General features: G+C 45.6%; 1 protein-coding gene across 4 annotated transcripts; it reads right to left on the bottom strand.

Annotated features, from left to right (window-relative positions):
- Window positions 1-178: 178 nt before the first annotated feature.
- On the bottom strand, window positions 179-21,634 carry trim2a (tripartite motif containing 2a). 4 transcript variants are annotated; one of them, XM_062517592.1, is made up of 12 exons: window positions 21,509-21,634; window positions 9,912-10,093; window positions 9,197-9,434; window positions 8,295-8,446; window positions 7,794-7,974; window positions 5,423-6,158; window positions 4,928-5,031; window positions 4,436-4,603; window positions 3,944-4,112; window positions 3,766-3,836; window positions 3,520-3,660; window positions 179-3,303 (listed from the first exon to the last, which is right to left on the bottom strand). In XM_062517592.1, the coding sequence occupies exons 2-12, from the start codon at window positions 10,046-10,048 to the stop codon at window positions 3,151-3,153; spliced, it is 2,250 nt and encodes a 749-aa protein (XP_062373576.1). In that variant the 5' UTR covers window positions 10,049-10,093; window positions 21,509-21,634; the 3' UTR covers window positions 179-3,150. The 4 variants fall into 4 exon arrangements, with proteins under 4 accessions (XP_062373576.1, XP_062373567.1, XP_062373584.1 ...); XM_062517583.1 differs by lacking the exon at window positions 21,509-21,634 and adding an exon at window positions 13,686-13,862; XM_062517600.1 differs by lacking the exon at window positions 21,509-21,634 and adding an exon at window positions 10,208-10,322.
- Window positions 21,635-23,638: the final 2,004 nt, after the last annotated feature.

The following is a 23,638-nucleotide window of genomic DNA, read 5'->3' as shown; positions in this document are numbered from 1 at the left end:
AGAAGAGGACCAATGCTATGTTGTGAGTACCCAGATAAGATACAACTCGACTAATGAGTGATCCCAGATGTGAGCAATTGAGACAGGGCTACAATATGATAGGAGTAATACTACAAATAAATCAAACAAACAATCAAAACAAGTAGCCTAACAAACTGCAAATAAAGCAAGACAAACCTTTAAAGACTGCATTATTTATTTTTGTGCAGAGTGCTAAGGAGACAAAGCAAGTATGGGTCAGACTGTAAGGTAGTTGTGATCATACACTGCAAGCACAATATGGCCAAAGGGGACTATGACCTACAGCCTACGAGCGTCTGTGAGGACTCTCAGCACAACTGGTGCTTCCAGTGGTGCTATGTATGTCAGTAAGAACTACTCTCAAGTTGGAATGTGTGAAAAATGTAGGCCTATTATTTTAAGGCTGTGTTTCAAAGAGTGTGAGGATAGATGTGCAACATTCAAGTTGATTCTACCATAGGTGACAAACAGTTGTTTGAAAAAGTCTTAAAATAGAACACAAAGGATAAAATACGAATAACATCAAGTCACACAGACTTATCTTAATATTAAAAAAAAGTTCCATGAAACTCACACAAACTTGAGACCTGAACACTGGGGAAGCAATAATCAACATCTCTGTGGGCACTTTTTCATTTGGCATCATAGTCACTGTATGTACACAATCATGAGATTAAATAATTTAACAAGAAAATAAAATCCTACAGTGCAGAAAACCAATATACACATGCAATGTATGCATTCAAAATGTTTTCACACTATGTTTTCACTTTACTTCCTGTGATAGGAAGCATTCATTTATTGTAATTAATCAGACTGAATGTACAGAAATGTTTTCCTACAGTTGCACCCTGTTAAATTATCTTAATAATACACTTACTAACCACTTCATTAGGTACACCTTGCTAGTACCAGGTCAGACCCCTTTTGCCTTCAGAACTGTCTTAATTCTTGGCAGCATAGATTCAGCGATTTTGGTCCATATTGACACCGCACGTTTGTTGGCTGCACATCTATGATGCGACTCTCCAATTCCAGCACATCCCAAAGGTGTGTGGAGGCCATCTGAGTACAGAGAGCTCATGGTCATTGTCAAGAAACCAGTGTGAGACGATTTGAGCCTTGTGACATGGGGCATTATCCTGCAGGAAGTATCCATCAGAAGATGGGCACACTGCGCTCATAAAGGGATGGACATGGTTGGCAACAATACTCAGGAAGGCTATGGCATTTATAGATGCCCAATTGGTAAAGGGCCCAAATCGTGCCAAGAAACTATCCCCCACACCATTACTCTACAAGCGCCAGCCTGAATCATTAATACCAGGTAGGATGGATCCATGTTTTCATGTTGTTTATGCCCAATGCTGACCAAATGTTGCTGCCTTTCTCTTAGCTTGAACCAGACTTGCTGTTTTCCTCTGACCTCTGGCATCAGCAAGGTATTTTTCGCCTACAGACCTGCTGCTCACTGGATATTCGAACCATTCTCTGTAAACTCTGGAGATCCACTGCGTGACAATTTGTGCTAATGAGCAGTTTAACAGGTATACCCTAAAAAAGTGGTTGGTGAGTGCATGTCTGATACCAGTTTAAAAAGTAGAAGTGATAGCTTGTCCCTTTTTTCAGTCCCAGACAGTTTTGTTCTGTAAGCCATGATCACTTGTCATAGCTTATCATTTATGTCACATAAAGTAATGAAAGAAACCACTATTGCTTGTTTAAATCAAATTCTATCACAAACATTATACATATTATACAGCTTCTTGACAAAAAAACCTTGCTCCCCTCAAAGAAAGCTTGTGCTCATTGCATCTGACAAAGAGCTACATTAAGTGCTTCACTTGCTGGCTGCATATTGCAGTTGCATTTCAAATGGTGTTATGTGCACAACCACTCAAGCACACATGTTCAGTCACACATCAACCTTCTCCTGCAACAGAAATATTAAGCTTATAGCAATCCCTTTTCCATGTGAACTAAACCAAAGTGCACACTACTGTACATTTTAACAACAGAGAACACCCCATGTGACAGGTGTTTACCCCATGCAGATGTGTGGCTAGTACAGTGGTTCCACAAAAGACAACACTTGTATTTTAAACATGCTGTACTTCCTCTGAAATTATCTATCTGAGATGGGGCCAGTGAAATGTTGTCTTATGCTTTTCCAGTCTTAACCAGGCGTTGGAGAAAAACTAAAACTTGACGGGTAAGACTCCACCCATACAAATGGTGTCCAGTAAAACATAATAAAACAGATAAAAACTTAACAGGGTTGCAAATGGCCCACATTGTGTCTTCTGTTTTGGCTTCCAGACATTTCCAGATTTCCAGATATTTCTTCTGCCACCAAAGACAATATATTTACATTTACTTACATATAATATTTAACTTGTGACTATCACTACCAATTCAACATTACTAGTATTCAATAAGAATTGAACTACATGTGTTTTTTTTTAGATGGAAGCCTCCAAGTTAACATAATATGAAGTACCGGTAAATAATTATGAAAGAAAACTCACTGCCTATTTTAGGTGTGTTCTACTGAATGATCTACAGTATTTGTCTTTTTTGATGTATTATCACTTTTGTTGAAGTAAGTGCTGTATCAAAATTGAGAAAGAATTTTCCAATCGTCCTTGTTCTCTGGGGTAAACAAATTAAAGGATTGAAGATATCATTGGTGATAGAAGGTAGGAGGTCTGTAACACAAGAATGGCTTAAGACTTAGCAAGTGATGTTATTAGTAATTTTCTCTCCTAAAAATAACTAGGGAATGTCATACAGTAGTGTGCCTACAAAGCTCAGTAGATGAGACAGACTGGGTTGAATGCTCTGCTCATTCCCTGTAGACTCCACACTAGTGCATGTTGCAGATCATTTCGAGGGTCTAATGCATTCACACATGTTCAACCTGGCACACGTTTCCATCCAGTCTGAGTCAGGCCAGGCACCTCTCTCAGGGCACCTCCTCCACTACTGAGACGGCGCCTCAGAGGTCCTGCTGAAATGGGTAAAGAGCAGAAGTGCAGAGGGATCGGCGGAGGCGTCCTACTGGCAGAGTGCAAACAGACAGGAAAGGTGGTGGTGGTGGGTGTGAGATGGTGGGCTGAAAGGCATGAGTCACTGCAGGTAGCGGTACACTTTGAAACAGTGGTTCCCCGAGTCCGCCACCACCACGTGCCCATCGGAGGTGAGGGCCAGACCCTGCGGGCCGTACAGAGGGTCCGCCGACGTGTTGATGTAGGACAGGAAGGAGCCGCTGCCATCAAACACCTGCGTCAGAGAGACCCGTTAGGACCAGAGAGGGGAAATCGGATAGAAAAGGGTGCCGAGTGGATGGTGAATATTCGCTATCAATAATCTAATATTCCAGGCATATGATCTAGCTTTACATTCTCCTATGCTCAGTGGTCCCACTAGCTCCCATGTGGCTACTACGCATGTGCATTCGCCATCTACATCAACTCCTTTGAGACGAGTGACCCTCACCTGTATCCGGCTGTTGCCCCAGTCTGCCACTATGATATTGCCGTTGATGTCTACTGCCACCCCTGTAGGGGCATTAAACTGTCCATTTCCTTCACCGTTGGACCCAAACTTCAGTAGAAACTCTCCCTCTGGGTTGAATACCTGCCAATATAAGGAATGATGAAGATCGGTGACTGGACATCTGTTACGGTTACTCAGGCATGATTGTGGGTCTGAGTATGGTGGGCTGGTATTTTTATGGCCTACCTTCACAGAATGGTTGTGGAAGTCAGTCACAATGATTTCATTGTTCTGATTCACTGCAGCAAAATGAGGGCCTACAGGAGAGAATGACCTTTACTATTCAGATCAAATTAGACGGTTCTCCATAACTCATTGGATTCTTGAGCAGAAAGAGACAACCAAACATGTATTCAGACTATACCTGCAAACTGTTTGTCTCCATTGCCACGGCTTCCAAACTTGGTGACCAGTTTGCCGTTGGTCTGGAAGATGAAAACACAGCAGGCCTTGTTGTCCACAACGATGATGTGGCCGTTGCGATCTACAGACACACCCTTAGGTCCCATCAGCTTCCCGGAGCCAATTTTTGCCTGAAGAAATAGTTGGAGAGTTATGGCAGATGACATGACTTCTACCATTAATGTTTGATTATACCAATACCAAGGCCTATTAACCAGAGCATAATTGAGCAGTACTGTATATTCTATGGTATGTGGTGTTTACTGTTGCTAAAGTTGTGGGTTGACAATGACAAACAATATTTGCTACGGTTTGTATACCATAATGACATGAACACACCATAAGTGAGGGCTTTGATTAGTATATACTGTAAGTTTTTGCAATTTCTCTGTTTTATCATGTTGGAAGATTTAAGCCACTTTATTTGGATGTGTAATCAGCTTGACCAACCTACCTTGAATTTCCCCTCGCTTGAGAAGATGCTGACCCACTTGTTGTCATAGTCAGCAATGATGATGTCACTATTTGGGTGAACTGCAACACCTGTGGGACGCTGCAGTTGCCCTGGTGACCGTCCTCGCACTCCAAAACGGCTTTTAAACAGTCCATCATTTGAAAATATCTAATAGAAAACCACAACCATTATCAGACAGTCTCTTATGGGGTACAGGACATTTACAATACAGCATACTAAGTATACAAATTGAGCCTAATCTACTCAGCCCTGTATGGAAATTGAATTCCTGCTGTAAAATTTGGTTCCCATGGCAACCCACTGAGGGCTGGAAATGTGGACTATTTGTGCCGAGTCATGGTGCATCAGTTCTGCATGCCCACTGGTAAAGGCCTACTCTATTCAATTACTATCATCAAAAGCACAATCTCTGAGCACATCACATTTGACAAATATTACTAAATATATATATATATATATATATATATGTACCTGTACACACTGATTGTTGCTGTCTGCAATTAAGACTTTGCCCAGTGAGGATGCTGCAACTCCCTGCAGGTTTGTAAATTCACCTTTATTTCTTCCCTTTGTACCTGGAAAACACACATATCGATTCCAAATCACATTGCGGAATATTTAACTGACACTAACAGAGTGAGTTCTATGTCTTCCAAGGGTTGCTGGAAAAATATAGAATTATTGGGAACTGGGAAGGACTGTATTGAATCTCTTAAAGTAACCTGACAGTACATTCTAAGTGACATTTCTCTCTACACCAAATCCTAACTTAAGACAATTTTCCTTTCAGTTGATGCTAAAAGTTTGAAGTTTGAAGCCCCAAGGACAATGACACGTAGGACACGTGCACACAAGCACACACACACACACACACACAAAATATAGTCAACAATAATGACTCCACACACTACTGTAAAGTGAAAATCCTAATACAGGAGTAACCGTGAGCGGGGAGGCTGGCCTCACCGATGCGGAACATGAGGTCGTCCTCGATGGGGTTCTCTTTCCTCTTGCCCGTGCTGTACATGCTGGCGGGCCGCTTGATGGCGCGCTGCTTCACGTGCCCGCTGCCCGGCGACTTCAGGCGCTTCTTGGTGCCGTCCACCGCGTTGGCGTTGAGCAGGAGGTCGGTGGACTTGGTGGCGCGGATGGTGAAGGGGCTGCCCTTGACGTGCTGCTCGTAGAGGCGCAGCGAGAGCGTGTAGCGGCCCTCGCGCGGCGCCGTGTACAGGAACTCGTAGGTGCCGTTCTTGTGGTCCAGCACCTCGCCGCTGTCCGCCAGCCCCCCGTCCGGAGACGCCAACTCCGCCGTCAGGCACGCGTTGCCCATCTGGCACAGCTCCCCGTCCTTGTCCTTGGTCGTCACGGTGATGGAGGAGGGTCGCCCGACCACGCACTGCCGCAGACCGTCGCCGGTGGCGACCGTTTCCGCGGCGACGGCGTTGGTGGTGACGATGGCGCCCAGGTTGTGGATGGACTTCTTCAGGCCCTCCGTCTCCACCAGGAAGTCCAGCTGGTTGTTCTCCTCGGGCTGCAGCGGGAGCTCCTGATTGGCCAGCTCGCGCAGGCGCTCGCTCATCTGCTTCTTGACCAGCAGCACCTCGGCCTCCGAGCCGTGGCTCAGCGCCTGCTCCGTGAAGCTGCAGCTGCTGCTGATGCCCTCCTGCCCCGACAGCAGCGAGTCCAGCTGGGCCTGCAGCACCTGCAGCCACAACACAACACACACACAACACAACACACACAAACACACAAACACACACAAACTTAGCACTCAGCTTTACTGGATATAGAGCAGGTAGGACACTGGAACAAACTTCAGCAGACTGATGTTTAGATGAATTGTTTTACAAAAACAGTTAGAGAAGCAATCAAGACACAACATCTCATAAATCCACAAAAACAACGCCAGGTTCTTCACCAAAGACTGTGAGAATAGTTAAGTCTGTAACATGCAAAACACCAAATCAACAAAATGTAAATCCACAACCATGCTTTCTCTTCAGCAGTGAGGCACTGGGGAAAATATTGACAGCTCAGGGCCGTTGTACTTTGACCCACTGCAGTTTCTGTCCATAGCAGATGACAGTTCCGCTATTCATTTGGGACACTGTTGCCATGAATTCGTCTGAACGCTCACCAGCTACAGGTCACAGAAGCCTGAACTCCAAAAACAACCACACATTCATACTCTTAATCAGATTTCTCTCATCGGTGTCAGATCAACAAAGTAGCTCAACAACTCAACCGTTTCCCCTGATAACCAAATCCAACGCCATCTGTCTGGCCACTCACCTCAATTTGTTTGGCTTCATCCTCGTCCTCCACCGACGCCATATACAGTGCTACCTGACCCTGCTAGCCTAGCTCTGGTTACTGGACTGAATAGCAGCACAGCAGGAGCACTCACACAGGCACTCACAGGCACATGCAGACACACAGATGTCACTGTTTACTCGCCATATAAGGTGTGCAGATAAGAGGACCCTAAAAGCCCTGGCTGGCTGGCTGGCTGGCTGGCTTGGCAGGCTGGCACACCCTCTCCCGGGTGAATCACCACCATGTGACTGGGAGCAGGCTGCCAGGACTCCGCTCTGGGACAGTGAGTGGCTGGGCTGGCACATTACGTCAGGCTGGCCTCAGCTCCCAGATTCACTTTCACATTGATTGTTTAGCAGAACAGCTGAGCCACAGACACACAGGGAGCCAAAATGGCTGGTGTGGCTGGGATAAATACGAGCTGCAGATAATCCGTGACCATAGATGACAGTCTCACAAGCCACAGGTGATTGCAGGGGAGACACTGTCAAGATGAATATGATATGAGATGTGTGCAACATTCAAGAATTCAAGAAATGTAAGGGTATTCATTATTTCAGACCCATGTGGATCAGGTTCATTCAAAGATGCTGACCACAAACAATATGTTTCAATCATATGTTTTATGTAAATAGAAAGGTTTGTTATATAATTATTTTCAAACTCCTTCTTTTCTGTCTCCTTCAACACTTCTGTCACAGCATCAGTGTCCAAAAATACAAAACAGTGTGTTCTCTCACTCAAAAAGAGAATTGTGAATATCCCCTCAGAGGAGAGCTGAAGATCACTTAGCTGATGTAAACCAATGTCCAGAGCTGCCATGACTGATCAATAACTGACGTGGATATGAGATCTCAGTTGGCAGTGACATTCCTCAAGGGAACACAAATTCATGTGCTTGGAACAGGCCTGTGAGAATAACTAGGACATAACAGTGCGAATAGAAGAATGCCAGGCTGGATAGCTACTGATAATACACTACACTACACTACACTACATAGCATATTCAGCTACCACTGACCTTCTGTTTCAGCCCATAGTTGACCTCCAGCTCCATGAGAAGCACGCTCTTGCGCACGTTGAGCGTTTTCTGCAGCTCGTCAAACGTAGCGTGAATGTCCTCCTCTATAGAGGCCTTCTGGTGGGTCAGCTTCTGCAGGATGTCTGAAAGAACCTGCAGGGCCGTGTCGATCTCAGGGAGCCTATAGACAAGAAGAGAGGGGGATGCACAGAGAGGAAGGGAGAGAGACAGAGAGAGAGAGAGAGGGGGATGCATAGAGAGGGAGGGAGAGAGGGATGCACAGAGATAGAGGGAGAGAGAGAGGGGGATGCACAGAGAGGGAGGGAGAGAGAGAGAGAGAGGGGGATGCATAGAGAGGGAGAGAGAGAGGGGGATGCACAGAGAGTGAGGGAGAGAGAGAGAGAGGTTGAGTAATAAGATGAAGGAGAGTCAACAGTGAGGCCTCAGCACATTGGGTCACTGGAGGCGGTGCGGCGACAGGTGCGTGCCCCTGAGGCTCACCTGCTCTTGACGGCGTCCAGCTGGTCCTGCAGCGAGGCCTTGTGCTGCTCCAGCACGTCCTTGAGCGGGACGGTGGGGTGCTCCGCGTGCTCGCCGCTCGTGCAGTCCTCGCACATGGCCGTCTCGCACGGGGGACAGTAGAACTCCATCACCTGGCAACCGCAAACACACAACAAGCAATTTCAAAACAAGTTGGCCGAGGTTATTGTCAGTCTGTCATTTGTGTTGTCGGTAAGATGTTTAACCTGTTGAACAGCAGGTGCATTTTCACATTCTGCTACTTACAGTATACTATTAAGCTAAGTCAGATACTTCCACCCTTTTCAAGATTTTTATGTGACTGACATCCTGGACATTGAGGTAATGAATAACCCTGAAATGATTTAAAGGAATTGTAGCCAACCCTGAAGGTTTTTCCCCAGATCATCGATGTGGAAAAAAGGAAATAAAGCAGCTTAGAAAGGATATGATGGAAGAAAATTAAACAGTTGCTTTGCCAGCCTGTAATCTTCACAGGCAAACAACACACTGAGCACAGGACGTACAGTATGACAGATTGAGACCATGAAAAAGCAAAGCCCTAATCAGTTTGTCAGGGACTGGAGAGGGGTGGAGGCGGGAGAGGGGTGGAGGCGGGAGAGGGGTGGAGGCAGGAGAGGGGTGGGGGCAGTCTTACGTTGCCTGCATGGTGGGGGCAGGAGAGGGGTGGGGGCAGGAGAGGGGTGGGGCAGTCTTACGTTGCCTGCATGGTTGGGGCAGGAGAGGGGTGGGGCAGTCTTACGTTGCCTGCATGGTTGGGGCAGGAGAGGGGTGGGGGCAGGAGAGGGGTGGGGCAGTCTTACGTTGCCTGCATGGTTGGGGCAGGAGAGGGGTGGGGTAGGAGAGGGGTGGGGCAGTCTTACGTTGCCTGCATGGTTGGGGCAGGAGAGGGGCTGTCCGGTGGCCACAGCACTGATGTTGTCGAGCGCGCTGCTCTCGTCGCTGCTGCTGTCGGGGCTGCGCTGCAGCACGTCCATCAGGTTGGTGATGAAGAAGTTGCTCTGCAGCGCGGACACGCCCTTCTCTGGCAGGATGGACGTCTGCCGGCACACAGGACACGACAGCGTGAGACTGTGAGCCGGGATGTAGTTCTGCAGACACCTGAGGGCACAGAGCATGGCAGAGCCGGGGTGAGAGGGGGCACCATTTGTGGGTACAAGGGAATATAGATAAGGTCTTATTTGGAAAAGCTATGCTTCCGAAATGACTATAAAAGCAACATGGAGCACAGTGACAAATATTGTTGGAGGAAGTTGCAATCGCTTTTATCTGGACTCTTTCCTCTATCCTGCTGGAATGCTAGAAATTCTACTGTAGAATTGCAGACTACTTACAGTATGTTCATTGAGGCTCAATGATCAGTCATATTTAATCAAGTTCTGTCCTGACCTCATGATGAACCATGTATTTTCAATAAATCTATACATTCGCTAAAATCAGATGAGTTTTGTTTTCTTGTTGTTAAAAGTGTTACATTCCACATTTTCATCAGATATTTCATCACATAAAAGAATGGAAAAACAAGTCAGAGGGATACAGTTCTCCAGTTCCCTGAGGAGAGCGAGATGGGTGGACTACCTTTCACAGAAGGTGTGGAGACAGGGGAGGACTTTGGGGTTGTCGTAGCGATCGAGGCATATGCTGCAAATCAGGAACTGCTTGTCAATCTGACGCACGACAGGGCTGGGGAGGGTAGCAGCACCTTCACTGGCCATCCTAAAGCCCTGGCGCTGGAGTCCAACAGTCTCTCTGCCCACACCCTGCACACAGCACACAGCACAGCATGGTCAGAACACAATATAAACACATCACTATCCCATCACAATATAGCGCCTTCTAAACATAACAGCTGGAGTTTTTCATACTTATCGTACATGCTCTGTAAGACTAATTCAGATGTTAAGTGAGCTGCTATTGTGTTCAGGCTTTTCACAGGTACTGCCAAGCACTCTGGAATGCTCTCTTTCACTCTGCGGTCTTTCAGGGAAACACAGTGGCCACACTGTAGTTTTTGCAGGCGCAGAGAAAGAGGGGAGAAAATGAGGAGTTTGGAGAGGTCAGACTCAGGTCATGGCACCAGCACACAAGAGCGCCTTCCAGTAATTGGGTCCAGAAAATACCAGAGCGGTCATGTCCATTGAGCGCTACCAAAAAGAGGGAGAAAAGGCTGTTATACTGCCAGGAGCACATTGAGGAAGCGGCCTGTCTGTGCCCCCAAATGATCAAGCGTTTCACACCAGAGCACAGATGGGACACCAGGGCCCTTAACGGCAGATGTCTGAGAAGCGAGGGCTTATGATCACCCTTCTGCACTTCATTCTTTTCAGAGATGTTTATATATGTTGAACCTATTCACCCTTTGGTGTGCTTTCATAGTAGTTGTACCTGCATCATTGTAGTACTAAGCAGCTGGACATTTGACTTTCCCTTTGGGATTATTCAAGTGTCTATCTATCTATCTATCTATCTATCTAACCATTTATTTATCAGTGGGAAGCAGTTCATTATATCTTGCTCATGCATTTTGATCCAACTTCACAACTTCAGCTTACATCATGGAGTAGACCTTTGTAGAATTTTTCAGATAGCTGATAGCAGAAGCAAAGTACCAATGCAAGAAGACAACATTCATCATGCACTGTAGATGAGCAAGACAGTCCAATTAAATGAAATTAGTCTTGTCCTAAAATGGAACTCTTTGGGACTCCTGTGACTCCATCAGCACATGTGCTGCATAGGGACCAGTCTGTCCCATTTCCTATATTGGACAGGGGAGCAGTGCCCTTCAGCTCCCTCCAGCTGGCCGCTTTGAGCACTTTCATATTTGTGTCTGGCTGGTGTGTAGTTAAATGAGTCTAAAAAGCCACATTGAGCTGGTTGTGTGTGCAAGGAAAGTCCTACAGTATTCCCAGTGTACTTTACTCAAGAGCCTCATTCATATTAATAAAGAACACTGTCCGTTTGAATCCAATTAAGATTTGTCTACATGGACAAAATCAACATCTTAACTCAAGGATGTGAAACAAACGTGCCTAGTCAAGTGATTACAGTATACCCTCCCTGTCCCCTATCCCCTGGGTATGTCTCAGTTCATCTTAGAGCAGTGGGTTTCTCTTCTCGGAGCAGGGTTACATTCATCAAAGCGAACAATATCATTTCATAAACCACCGGAGCATTCTTGTTTTCTTCCCAGGCTTTTAGCTGGCATCCCAGAGGATTCTAAAACAGCACTTTCAGTGATAAATATTTGATGGAATAAACAGCACCCCATGATATACACAATGTGCATAATGTCAGCAAAAAAACATCACATTCAGGACACTTCAACAGACTCTGCTCAGTGCTCTTCAGATTCACCAAAAACCTGAGCTCCAGGTAGGCTACTGGAAGACACTCGGCGATATGAGGGCAACCACAGCACAGTGTTCTATTCTAAGCAACTTCAACATAGTGAATAATTTAATGCATACATACATGTCCTACTTGGAACCTGCACACCCAGGTACTACAGTAGCCCAAGTTCTATTTGCCATACATGCACTTTATCCATGTAACATCTAACAGTTCACTGGTAATGATTGCTGCTGAATGCAAGATTGTATAGCATTGCTCTTTGTAATAAGGTTGGTATCATCATCAATCATCAGTGAGACATCTATTGACTAACACTTGGACGAGACGTTGGTCAGGCCTGCAGTGCCTTGCCCATTCATCTTTGTGCTGTGCTGCTCATCCATCATCACTGCTGCTCCCTCATCCTGAGTCCCTATTTCTCACTCCACACAACATGAAGCACTACAAGATGGAGAGACGCAACAGTAATTATGTGCAGAAAGAGCTCAGGGCTAAAGTATCTATTCTTATCACCATCGCCTGTCTTATTCCCCACTGCAGCTGCATATTCAGGAATCAGATGCATTTTCACAACTCTGCCATGAGAGAGAGAGAGAGAGAGAGAGAGAGAGAGAGAGAGAGAGAGAGAGAGAGTGGGAGAGAGAGAGAGAGAGAGAGTGGGAGAGAGAGTGTGGGAGGACGTTTGGCATCTGCAGCACAGCATCTGGGTAGAGCACAGCGATGTGTGTCAGCCCGCCTGCTCAGGTCAGGGCGAGGCCCAGATACAGGACACAGGCAGCGCTGCAGGAGAGTCCCCTGGGGCCACAACGGTGTTCTGAAAGATCTCTCCACGAGAGAAGGCGCCGTTGCCATAGTAACAGAAGGTTCACCTCTGGACCTACAGAGCCACGTGACGAGACCCTTGACCCTGCGGCTGCTCTCTCAGCTCACTGTAAGCATCCCAGACCCGTTAGATTTCACATGAAACACAACTATATCTTTTACACAAATTATTTACGATAAACACATTTTTTATAACTATAACTTTCATCTACTTTAAACAAAGCATGTGGTAATAGTTGCTAGTCACTATTTTAGAAATCATTAATAGGGATTACACATATATGCATAGAAAAGTTACTGTGTCTCATGACAGTGGTGGCACAGACCAAGCCAAGCCATTCCATAAGTTGAGGTGCACTGCCTCAACAGGTGGCTGTGTGCATTGCAGGTGGCTTAGTTGGACTCAGTGACAGACTGAATATTGAAATGCCTCCAGTGACAAGAGGATCATAAGAAAAGCCCTGGCATGTTTTCATTTCCTGGGATAAGACAGCTACAGTAGTACATCCAAGGTCCAATGAGCAAAGGCGTGCCACTACGTTCACAGAAAACATAAACAAAATATAGAAGAAAATGAAAAGGAGAAAAATTCCAGGAGAGATTCCAACAAAAATGTTCATATATTGCTTGAATAATAAGTAAGAAAATAAAAATAGAAAGGGTGAATATCCTTCCTGCATCATTTGTGATGAACAGCATGTGTTGTAATGTAAATAGCATGTCAAGGATGAGCAGATGAGATGAACTCCACCCTGCCCTGGGTGAGTGGGCTTGCACTCTGCCACCACCATATTTCTCACTCAGACGTAGACAGAATTGATTACATAATATTTTACGTAAGACAGCTAGGGGATCCTAAAAAAACACTCCATCTTCATTCTCAAATAAAAATGTCGTCACAGAAGACTCAGAACCATAATTACATAACCTCTTTATGAATTGTAAGACACAGAGACCATCAGTCCGAGGCCAATAAATGAAATGTATACAACACCGACGTGAGTCATCTAAATACTTGTTTAAGCCGCAGTACGCAAACACATCATCCGTACGATATCACCTAACAGCATTGTAACTCGTCACTCGTCAAATGAATTTGAAAAGATAAACTTGCACAACTGAGCTGATGTGGGCTCAGGACACATGACAGCAATAGCAGCGAGCGGAGCAACGCACCGATTAGAGGTTGTGCCCCCCGCGGCGCACAGGCATTCAACAGAGCCCTACCAGCCACCGGTCATCCTCGGAAAACAGCAGCCCGCGCTCGCTTGGCAGGAGAAGGGCCAGCACGGGGCATGGTGAAGGCAGCAGCTGATTCACACGCGGCTATGCCAGAGAGCGGAGGAGCACACATAGCAGGTGGAGAGAGGAGAGGAGAGGAGAGGAGAGGAGAGGAGAGGGGGACTTAATGACAGGGCAGGAGCAGAGTCATGCGTGTATGAGTTCCCAGCCAAGTGAAGCTCATCAAACCCCCTCCCCACACTCTCTCTTTCTCTCTCTCTCTCTCACTCACTCTCTCTCTCTCACTCCCTCAGTCTCTCCCACTCTCACCCCTCCCTCCCTGTCAGTGCTAGCTCATTACAGCATACCTGCAGTGCATTCTGGGACTGAGATGCAGCAGCAGCGGCAGCAGCGGTGGCAAAGCGCTGAGATTTGGAGCACGAGGGCGGGCATCAGCTTACGTAGATTAGGGGCCAGCCAGTGGGATGAGAGAGAGAAGGATTAAACAGGGACAAGATGCAGGAGACACACGGAGAGAGAGAGAGGGAGGGGTGCAGTGGCTGTCAGCAAGCAGTGTCTTGCTGACTCACTGCACTGCTGCCAGGGAAACACACATGCACACTCACAGATACACACACAGACACACACACACACATCCACACCATACACACAGTGAGCCTCCACTTCTGAACACAAAGCCAAACTATGAGTAACACAACCTAGGAACTAAACCTACCTGTGAAGAGTAGAGGAAGCAAAACAACTAGATGACAAACAACTAACCAAAACAGAAAATTACTGTTGGCAGCTGAGTGAGACATACGCAGTGCATCCCTCTCCACTCTCCTAACAATCTGCCTTCTGCCTCACCCACAGCCCTCTCTCTAGCGGCCAGTCTTGTGTGTCCGGATCAATAGGTCTCCTGCACCTAGAGCATTAGCTCCGGACAGACCTCTAATAACCCATTACCGTCAGTACAACGCAGGGGGAGGCTCGTGGGAGTGCCACTCGGTTGAGATTTGCCTTCTACAGAAAGAGACTGATTATAATGAACATACGGCAACAGAACAGGTAAAACACTGAGGAACAAAAGAAAAGGCTATCCAAAAGAAAAGTCATAACAAAACAAATGGCTTACCAAAAGAAGTGGATATCCAAAACAAATGGCTTACCAAAAGAAATGGCTATCCAAAGGAAAAGTCCTCCACCAGCAATTAATCATCACCAGGCCACATAATAATACTCCCTTAAAGCACCAACAATTTATTTTCAGACAAGCGATACCAAAACAATCTGGCTTACAGTGTCTGTTACTTGTGACAGCTCACACTGGAGCTGAAACTCACTAAACCAGACCCTGACCAGACGCCAGAGGCAAAGAGCACTACACCCAACATGCAACATGACAACACGGGAACAGGTTTCTGATTTTGCAAACACAGCCGGATGCCTTTTTGCAAGAGAAGACACGCAAACATGCAAATCAGAACATGGCTTCCAAAAGCATGGAATATCACCCCAGAACATGGCTTCCAAAAGCATGGAACATCACCCCAGAACAGGACTTCCAAATGCATGGAATATCAATTAGTGACTTCATGGCCGCTTTCACGCCGGCCAAGGAAACAGGGCATGGTTTTACCTTCCATGTCTAATGGATATTTCATAGCCTGTGGCAGCTGAACATAAAGTCTGTCATATTGAAAACATTCCAGTCACTTTCCTTAAGACATGCCTTATGCAAATGTGAAGCATGCAATGTGACGCCTCCTATCATAACCCAGAACAAAGATTTATTATCTTTGTCACACATAAGAATGAAAATGTGTCACATTTTGAGTCAAGAATCAATAGTCTGTGTGGAATATGAGACTTTGAGAGACCTCTACAGCAGAGAGAGAAATGTATGTCATAGGAGACATTACTGTCCCCTTCAGCACTCATAGAGAGAGAGGAAGTATGGGGCACTTTAGGAATGATCTGAGTTTATCCACTGGGATTGGATTGATTTGGGATAATAGGCCCACTGTCCTCATTAATCACTTCCCCCCTCTGTCCCCATGCAGCACAAATTGGGAGACAAATCTGCTGTTTTGAAAACATGCACAGTGCTGACTGATTAAGCATGGCCAGGCTTTGTGAGGAGGCTAGTTCCACATTGTGCACAGGGACTGCACACGTCTGTGGGGCCAGTAGGAGCAGCCATTCACAGAACAGAATAAAGCACAACACGGCATGACCTCACAGTTGAGATATGCACTAATTATCACTGGTCCAAGGTCAGGCGTCTCCCTCTGCCGATTGATCCAGACAGAACTCCAGTGAGGGCGCCGTCTCTAAAGCCCCTCCCCTCCCCTCCCCTCCCCTCCCCTCGTCCCTCCAGACGCCAGATTGACTATTACATCACCGCTCAGTCCAGTTAGAGAGAAGCACAGAGGGCCATGCATGCAGCCCCTATCTAGCCCTCCAGTAAGAAGGTGACAGCAAGAAAGGGAGATTGAGAATAAAAAGAACACAGTAAGCTTGAGAGAAAAAAAACACTTTTTAGTCTAACAGTGCTCTCCAGTCCACTGGGGTACAGCTGTCCCATGGGCAATGGTGGAGAGTCACTTCAATTACTGCACGCAACAACAACAGGCACTCAGTAACATCAGACATTCAGACGGATGGCAGGAAATGGAATAGACTCCACAATGACCGTCTGTACGGTTGAGATTTCACAGAGAGCACATATCCAAAGAACAAAATATGTTAGATTACGATCTGTGACACAGAACAGCAAATAGGGCAACAGTTTTGTTTTATCAAAACATGCAATTCAAAACCTTGCAGTTTAACTGTGAGAAAAGCTGACAAGCTGACTTTTTTGCACGTCACACAGACACACACACACATATAACGGTGTAAAATAAACTGTTGCACGTCACTGAAACTCTTCCACCAAACTCTTCCACCAAAAGCAGCTCTGTCCAGTTGTTTGGCCCAGGATACTCCATTCCCTTTGCTGTGCATCTGTTTTTACTTAATGATGCAAGGCATTACGACAGAACATAACACATACACTCACCCTCTCTATGTGAATCCAGATGTAGCCTTCCTAGGCCTACAGCTGTCTTAATAGGTGTGACTAGCTCACGGTCCTGCATCGCTATGCTATGCTAGGCTCACTCTCCAGCACTACAGCAGCACTTTCTAGAGCACTGAGGTCAGCTGTTTTGCTTCACCCAGGCCTTGGCCACAGTCACACACACTGGATGACAACAACTACAATGTCGATGCGGGCCAACCGCTGACCACTGTTAAAAACATAAACAAGAGGTGAGAGTCTGGGGGAGTGGGGAGTGGGGGGGGAGTGGGGGCGCCGTGCCATGAGTGACGTCAGTGCATTGCTGAAATGTCACACAGGGGCTATCAAACATCTCCGCGGTCCCATCACATGGCGGCCGCTCACATGCAGCTGTGTCCCATCTGACGGAGGCTGCGGTGCACACACACTTGAAATCCGAGCGCTGGCCTGAGGCCGGGAGGCTGGACGCTCCCAGGGGTTGAGAGAGGCCCTGGATAGGGGAGCGGAATCCTCACCGCCTCCTTAATGGCCTCCTTATGAGGGACCGTACACGCCTCAGCGGCTGAACACAGCTCAGCTCAGAGCTATGGAGCACAGTCTGAGTCTACTCCATGCACTCACACAGACACAAACAAACAAGCAGCACACACACACACACGCACACCATAAATGACCTCACCTCACACATATTTAGAACCACACATAAGACACACGCACAATTTCCTCTTCCAGGAACACTTGCACAAATTACACACTGCAAAACTCTGCAGTGACACCACAGGGGAGGGATGACAGGCCAGTGCTATTATGATACACTGGGACACTAGTCACCTCAACTTCATTTGAACTAAGTGTCACGCTACATAAACAATCACTTTCCAAAATCTCAGCTTACATGAACGTTACAGCTTAATGTTTTTAACAAGGCCCTGCATAGCACGGCCACAAGCTACCATCACACAACCTAGGGAGAGTCTGATTGCAGTCCTTCAGAAGTGCATGAATTAGATTGTGTACGCGTCACCGGTCCAGACAGGTGCAAGTGGGGAGGATGTGAAGCGTGTGCCTTTCCCTTCTCCAGAACAGCAGGGGCTCACATTCTGCTCTGAAATCACCATCATTACCATCAGGCTCCCCATCAGCTCAAATGGACAAAACAACACCTGCTCAGTTTTGCACTGAGACAAAAACATGAACAAATTAACTTAAAGGGGGACAGACTAATAAAGTGCAAGGTGCATGTGTTTTTCAATATCAACAATTACCCTGTAATTACAGCGTAGACTGAACCGTGCTCATGAAATATGGTGCTAAATTATCATGCTATCAGAAACAACCCCTTGTACATTTAAAATAGAAATTAATTCAAATGTACAACCAAACAGAATAGCTGTAGAGATGGTAATGCGAGCTACAAAAATCACTTTTAAATTCAGAACACAGCAGGGGGCCATTACAGATAATTTGCTGTGCATTAGAGGCAGACCCAGTCATCCATGCATGCCTGCTACTTGTCCATCAAATTATCCAAGCCAGTGATTTTTATGTCTGTCTGCAGGTTGGTGAGGGTGGCCTCTGCTCAACATTATGCAGACACTCCCCCAAACAAAGCACTACCAACATCAATCACATGGATGTTGGATGAAATTTGGGGGTTTAAGATCTGCACATGTATACAAAGGAAAATTATTTTATTCTCTGCAAGCTTCCCATGTATGTTGGTAAGCCTTCTGTTAAGACAGACACGCACACACACACACACACACACACACACACACACACACACACACACACACACACACACACACACACACACACACACACACACACACACACACACACACACACACACACACACACACACACACACACACACACACACAGACACACAGCACTTCTCATCAGCAGATCTATATGTTGAGTGATGGAGGATTATGGCGGAGGACTGCCGTGTGGCCCTATGTGTCCCCTCCCCCAGTCCCTGCAGCCTCCAGCACATGTGTGCCTCCACAGTCTTGCATAAAGACCTTCCAGACATAAAGACCCAAGGAACCACAGTAACAGTGCAGGCTCCTGTATAGGATGAAGTGCAGGATGAGGTGCATGTCTTCCCCTATAGTCAACTGTGATTATGACCTGAAAAGACGATGACTACAGGCATCTATGTAAGGCCATGATCAATGGTCAAGCCATTGTTGCACAAGGACAGATTAACCATTCAGATGAACAGAGGGAGAGGGACACAAAGACTCGTCTAGTGGCGATGGCATCGACTGTTCTGGTGGTGACCTCATCTTAGGGAGCTGTGTTCATTTTCCGCCAGCTGTCCAGCTAGTGTTGCTGAGGACTATTGCGTCTATTACTGACCAACAGAGAGGTCATTCGCAAAACCTTCATTCAGAACCACTTGCCTGCCTGTGCCAACACAACAGTGACGCTTCAGTGGCTTTATGGGCTGCTAGGAATATTCTTGTGGTCACCAAACAAGTCAATGTCTGGATCCAATGCAGTCTTTGAAATTAAACTGTTACAATATAATGTGTGGTGAATAAAAACCATGCACAACATCAAATGTCTAAACTAACTTTAAATGTTAATTACTGTCATTATGCAGCATCTGAGAGCATTTGTTTGTGGTGGAGGGAAGGTTATCCAGTTATGTAATGTGATAATGTCAATTGGCTTATTATGCACATTTAACTACTCTAATACTACACCACAACTTAAGAGCACCTTGCAATTGGGATTGTGAACTTACAACATGTGCCATTTGTACAGATGTGGTACTGCTGTGCAAATCCTGCAAGCCTATGGACTGTTAACTGCAGCATTTCAGATTTGTTTCACGTCTGCTGCTACAGTATGTGTGAGCTGATGTGATGCTTTCTCACTCCTTTAAGTGGCTACATCTCGGGGCAGCTCTTCTGCTCCTGCATCGATTGACACTGAGACCTCTGCTGTCTCCCTCAGCCCTCTGGAGACCACGGAGGCCTCTCGAGTGAAGAGGCCCCAACATGAGGATGTAGCACATGCCCATATCGTGCAGGGCACTAAAAATACACGCTCAGCTCTCTCCACCTTATTTCCGCCCTGCGTGCAAATCAAAAAAGAAAAATGAGGGCATCTTGTCTTTTTCCTGTGTGGTGGTGACAGAATGTTGACAGATACTGTAAGTGAGAAGTGAGCTGTTGATTCACGCTGTTAGGAGTACAACATGCTTCACAGGTATACTGTTGGCATTCTGTGAATGAAGACCATGTAAAGAATCATTACAAATATATAAAGAAGCCATATTGTTAATAAATGAAGAAACAGAGATTCACTGTCAGTGGAAATGTGTTGCACTGTGTTGTGAGGACTGCGAATGCAAATGTTTGGCATGATGTTTCCGCCAAGCACGTGTGTAGGAGGCTTGACAAGGATATCTTGAAATGCCTCCACGTCAGGACTCTCTTCAGATAGCAAGCATCTGCAATTAATAACTCCACACACACACACACACACACACACACACACACACACACACACACACACACACACACACACACACACACACACACACACACACACACACAACCCTACTCAAGCAGCCTCTTTCATACAGTACTTAGCCTTTCTCTCTCTCACCATATCTCAGAGCACTGTCTCCCAGTGTGGGCGTCAGTTGTAGTCTGTCCACAAAGATAACGTCACTGAAAGCTACACCAGAGGGAATTGGCGCACAATATTCAACAGTGTCTGGTCTGAGAACAAATGTATTCAGCAACAATCATTCTGGAATTATTCTCCTGACAGCAAAATGGTGCGATTTCTACCATAGCCTACTATTCAGTGAGTAGGCTGGATTTTAGGTTAAATGAATCAGGCCTAAATTGTAGGCTACAGAATGATGTGAGTTACAGTAAGCCTAGGGTAGGCCTAGGGGTGTCCAGCTACGTTGCTCTTTAAAGAGTCAGGCAAACAGGTGGCAAGTCGGCTAGATGGGCAATGATAAGTTACATTAAACGACAGCATAATTAAAAGGCAGATGGCTCCTCTACAGGCTAATCGAAACCATCAGGCATTGGATTTTTAAAATTATTATTATCTTAAATGTTGCTATAAGCCTATAATCTGTCACACACAAAAACTACTAGCCCAATAGGCTACAAAGGTAACGATGTCAGTACTGACTATTAGTTAGGCCTACTTAAAACAAACTAATCAGCAGTTTATCCCTCCAAAATGGTAGCTTATGTGCACTTCATGTTGAAATGAACAACTTGTCGTGATGTGCGTTTAATTGTAGCACCCACTCCGAGAATCCAATGGTAAGCTAACCTCACCTCATACGCAAAAGGCTGGCATGGTTACCAATAAGGCTATCCTTAGGGATCCGTTATTTTTAAGAATTTGAGGATTGAGCATTGATGTTTCAGCACCGAAAACCTTGTTGCACGACAGGGGAAAGGCTGACGCATTTTTGTAGTGGTAGAACTTCAACGAAACTGCTGTGATTTCCTGTTGATTTGAGAGCTTCGTTACAAGTTCACACACTACAAACGACACATGATGATCACTGAAACATTATAACTACTTCGCCGGAGGTGATCATCGGCGATAAAGATCTTGACAGTTTAAAGTGCAGTCTTGGCAGCATCACATCAGCTGTGGAAAAAAGGCACGGCGGAGATGCTCTTTTCCTTTCCCGACATAAAAAGTAAACACTTACGTGAACTCCATGGCTGCACTATCTAGCTTTCCGGATTGCGTGTCGCCTAGTAGGGAGGACCGTCAGGACAAACTGTTAAAATCAATCGTTTCCATTCTGCACAATGTGCGTCGTAGCAAACACAACGTCGGATTGCGCGAGCTGTCAGTACTCGAACACGAGGGGGAGGGTCGTGCTGTCATTATAGTGTGGCGACCAATCAGTAAAATCCATACAGCTTGTAGGCGGGGACCAACTGTGGTATTTAACCCTAGATCAGGGCAAGAGGTCAGAAGCTAAAGCTTTGCCGTGTTTAAATATCCAATGAGCAGTAATCCATCTAATTGCCTAGTCTAAAATCATATGCACTAACATGAATGCTGATAACTCATATGATCCCCTTTCCTATTCACATAGGCTACAAGCCTATGACATGGACATACAGTACTAAGCTACTTGGATTCACAAAAGATGTATAAAAACACACATCAATCACATATTGATATGTGACAAGGGCAAGGCATGGCATGAAGACAATAGAAACTTCAAACTTGAACAAGATATCCATAGAAAAAACATCATCCTAAAAATAACTCCATGTGTATTGTGTGCAATATTCCCATATTATACAGACAAAGGAGATTGATACACTATTATAAAATCATAAAACATAAAGCATAAACATAAAGAATTAATTCCCAAAATAACCAACATGTGTGATTTTATCTGGGCTCCTTGCAGGGGCCCGGTTACTGCCGCTCACTGTTCCGAGTCGCTCCCTCTGGGCCTGTAACACAGGGACAGGCTGATTGTCCCAGACTCCCAACAGCCACTAGGAATCGCTGAGTCACACAAAGCGGACTGTGTGGGGGGGCTGCTATCGCCCAGGATACAGCCTGTTGAAACGTAGACATCTCACCACAAGAAGCAGTACAACAGGCATCAGGAATAAGTTGCAAGTAAAATATTAACGGCTCCCCTTGTCTACAACTGAGGCAATATGACCATCTAAACTAAAAAATGTCTCGCACAAAAGTAGCCCTCTAAATGTGTTTGATTCCATGAAACTAACCATGAAACTAACCAAGAGACTGTTGTGAGTGCATATAGGATTTGTATGCTCATAGTATATTCTCTTGATGCATGTGAGCCAAACCGTAAACATATTTACAAATACACAGAGAGGGGGGAGGGGAGAGAGAGAGAGAGAGAGAGAGAGAGAGAGAGAGAGAGAGGAAATCTATCAAAAATAGCTCTCAGTGCACACTGGAGTCCTGACAAAGTGATGGACTCTTCTGTTTTTACACTGAGTCAAGGCCGAGGAAGAACAATGACAAGACTCTTGGCACCCGCTGCCATGTTTCACCAAAACAGGATGCCACTGACGGACTCTTCTCCTTGGATCTGTGCTTCAGTCATAATGTTATACGAGAGTCCATAAAGCTATAAACAACAAGGAGCGTAAGCATGATTTCCCTGTTCATTAACATGCTATAGAGAATAACATCTTCCAGACTTCAATGAAAATATGAAAACTTTTGATTAAAAGCTATGAGGAACTCATCGCTTAATGCTAGAGTAACACAGGTCGGGTGTTAGAATCCTTGTGCTATTGCTATAGGTGAGTGGTGTGGGATACTACCATAACAAAGTACTACCAACAACAACAACAACAACAACAATAACGAACCAAAGAAGAACCAAGAACAAAGCCATCCAGGATATGCACTAAACAGTTCTGTGTTTCAGGTAGGAGCATTGCAAAAAATAGAAAAAGAAAATCCTTCACAGCCAAACATTGCTCACTGTCACCAAAAGACACAAATTAGGATGTTGTCAAGCTTACAGCAGTGCCAATAAGACTTTGGGTGGTGGTTATTTTGTTTTGTTTTTGCACGCCTGGGTAGGCTTGTTTGATACTGATCCCTAACATAGATATGCCTGCTATTTGTGACTACTGTTAGACTTGGCAGACACAAACGAACAGTCTGACCTGTGTAAACAGAGGCACTAGTGCATCCTGACTTTCAGCTTTCATTTCATCTTTGATGACACTGGCTTGGCTATGGCAGCAAACTACATGCATCTCAGTGTAAATAACTTGCCCTCGGTATTTCAAACTAAATGAAACCTCACACCACATTTGTATTA

Source organism: Sardina pilchardus, chromosome 2, assembly GCF_963854185.1.
Source record: "Sardina pilchardus chromosome 2, fSarPil1.1, whole genome shotgun sequence".
In the NCBI taxonomy this organism is placed as follows: domain Eukaryota; kingdom Metazoa; phylum Chordata; class Actinopteri; order Clupeiformes; family Clupeidae; genus Sardina; species Sardina pilchardus.
This window is presented reverse-complemented; position numbering and strand designations above follow the sequence as displayed.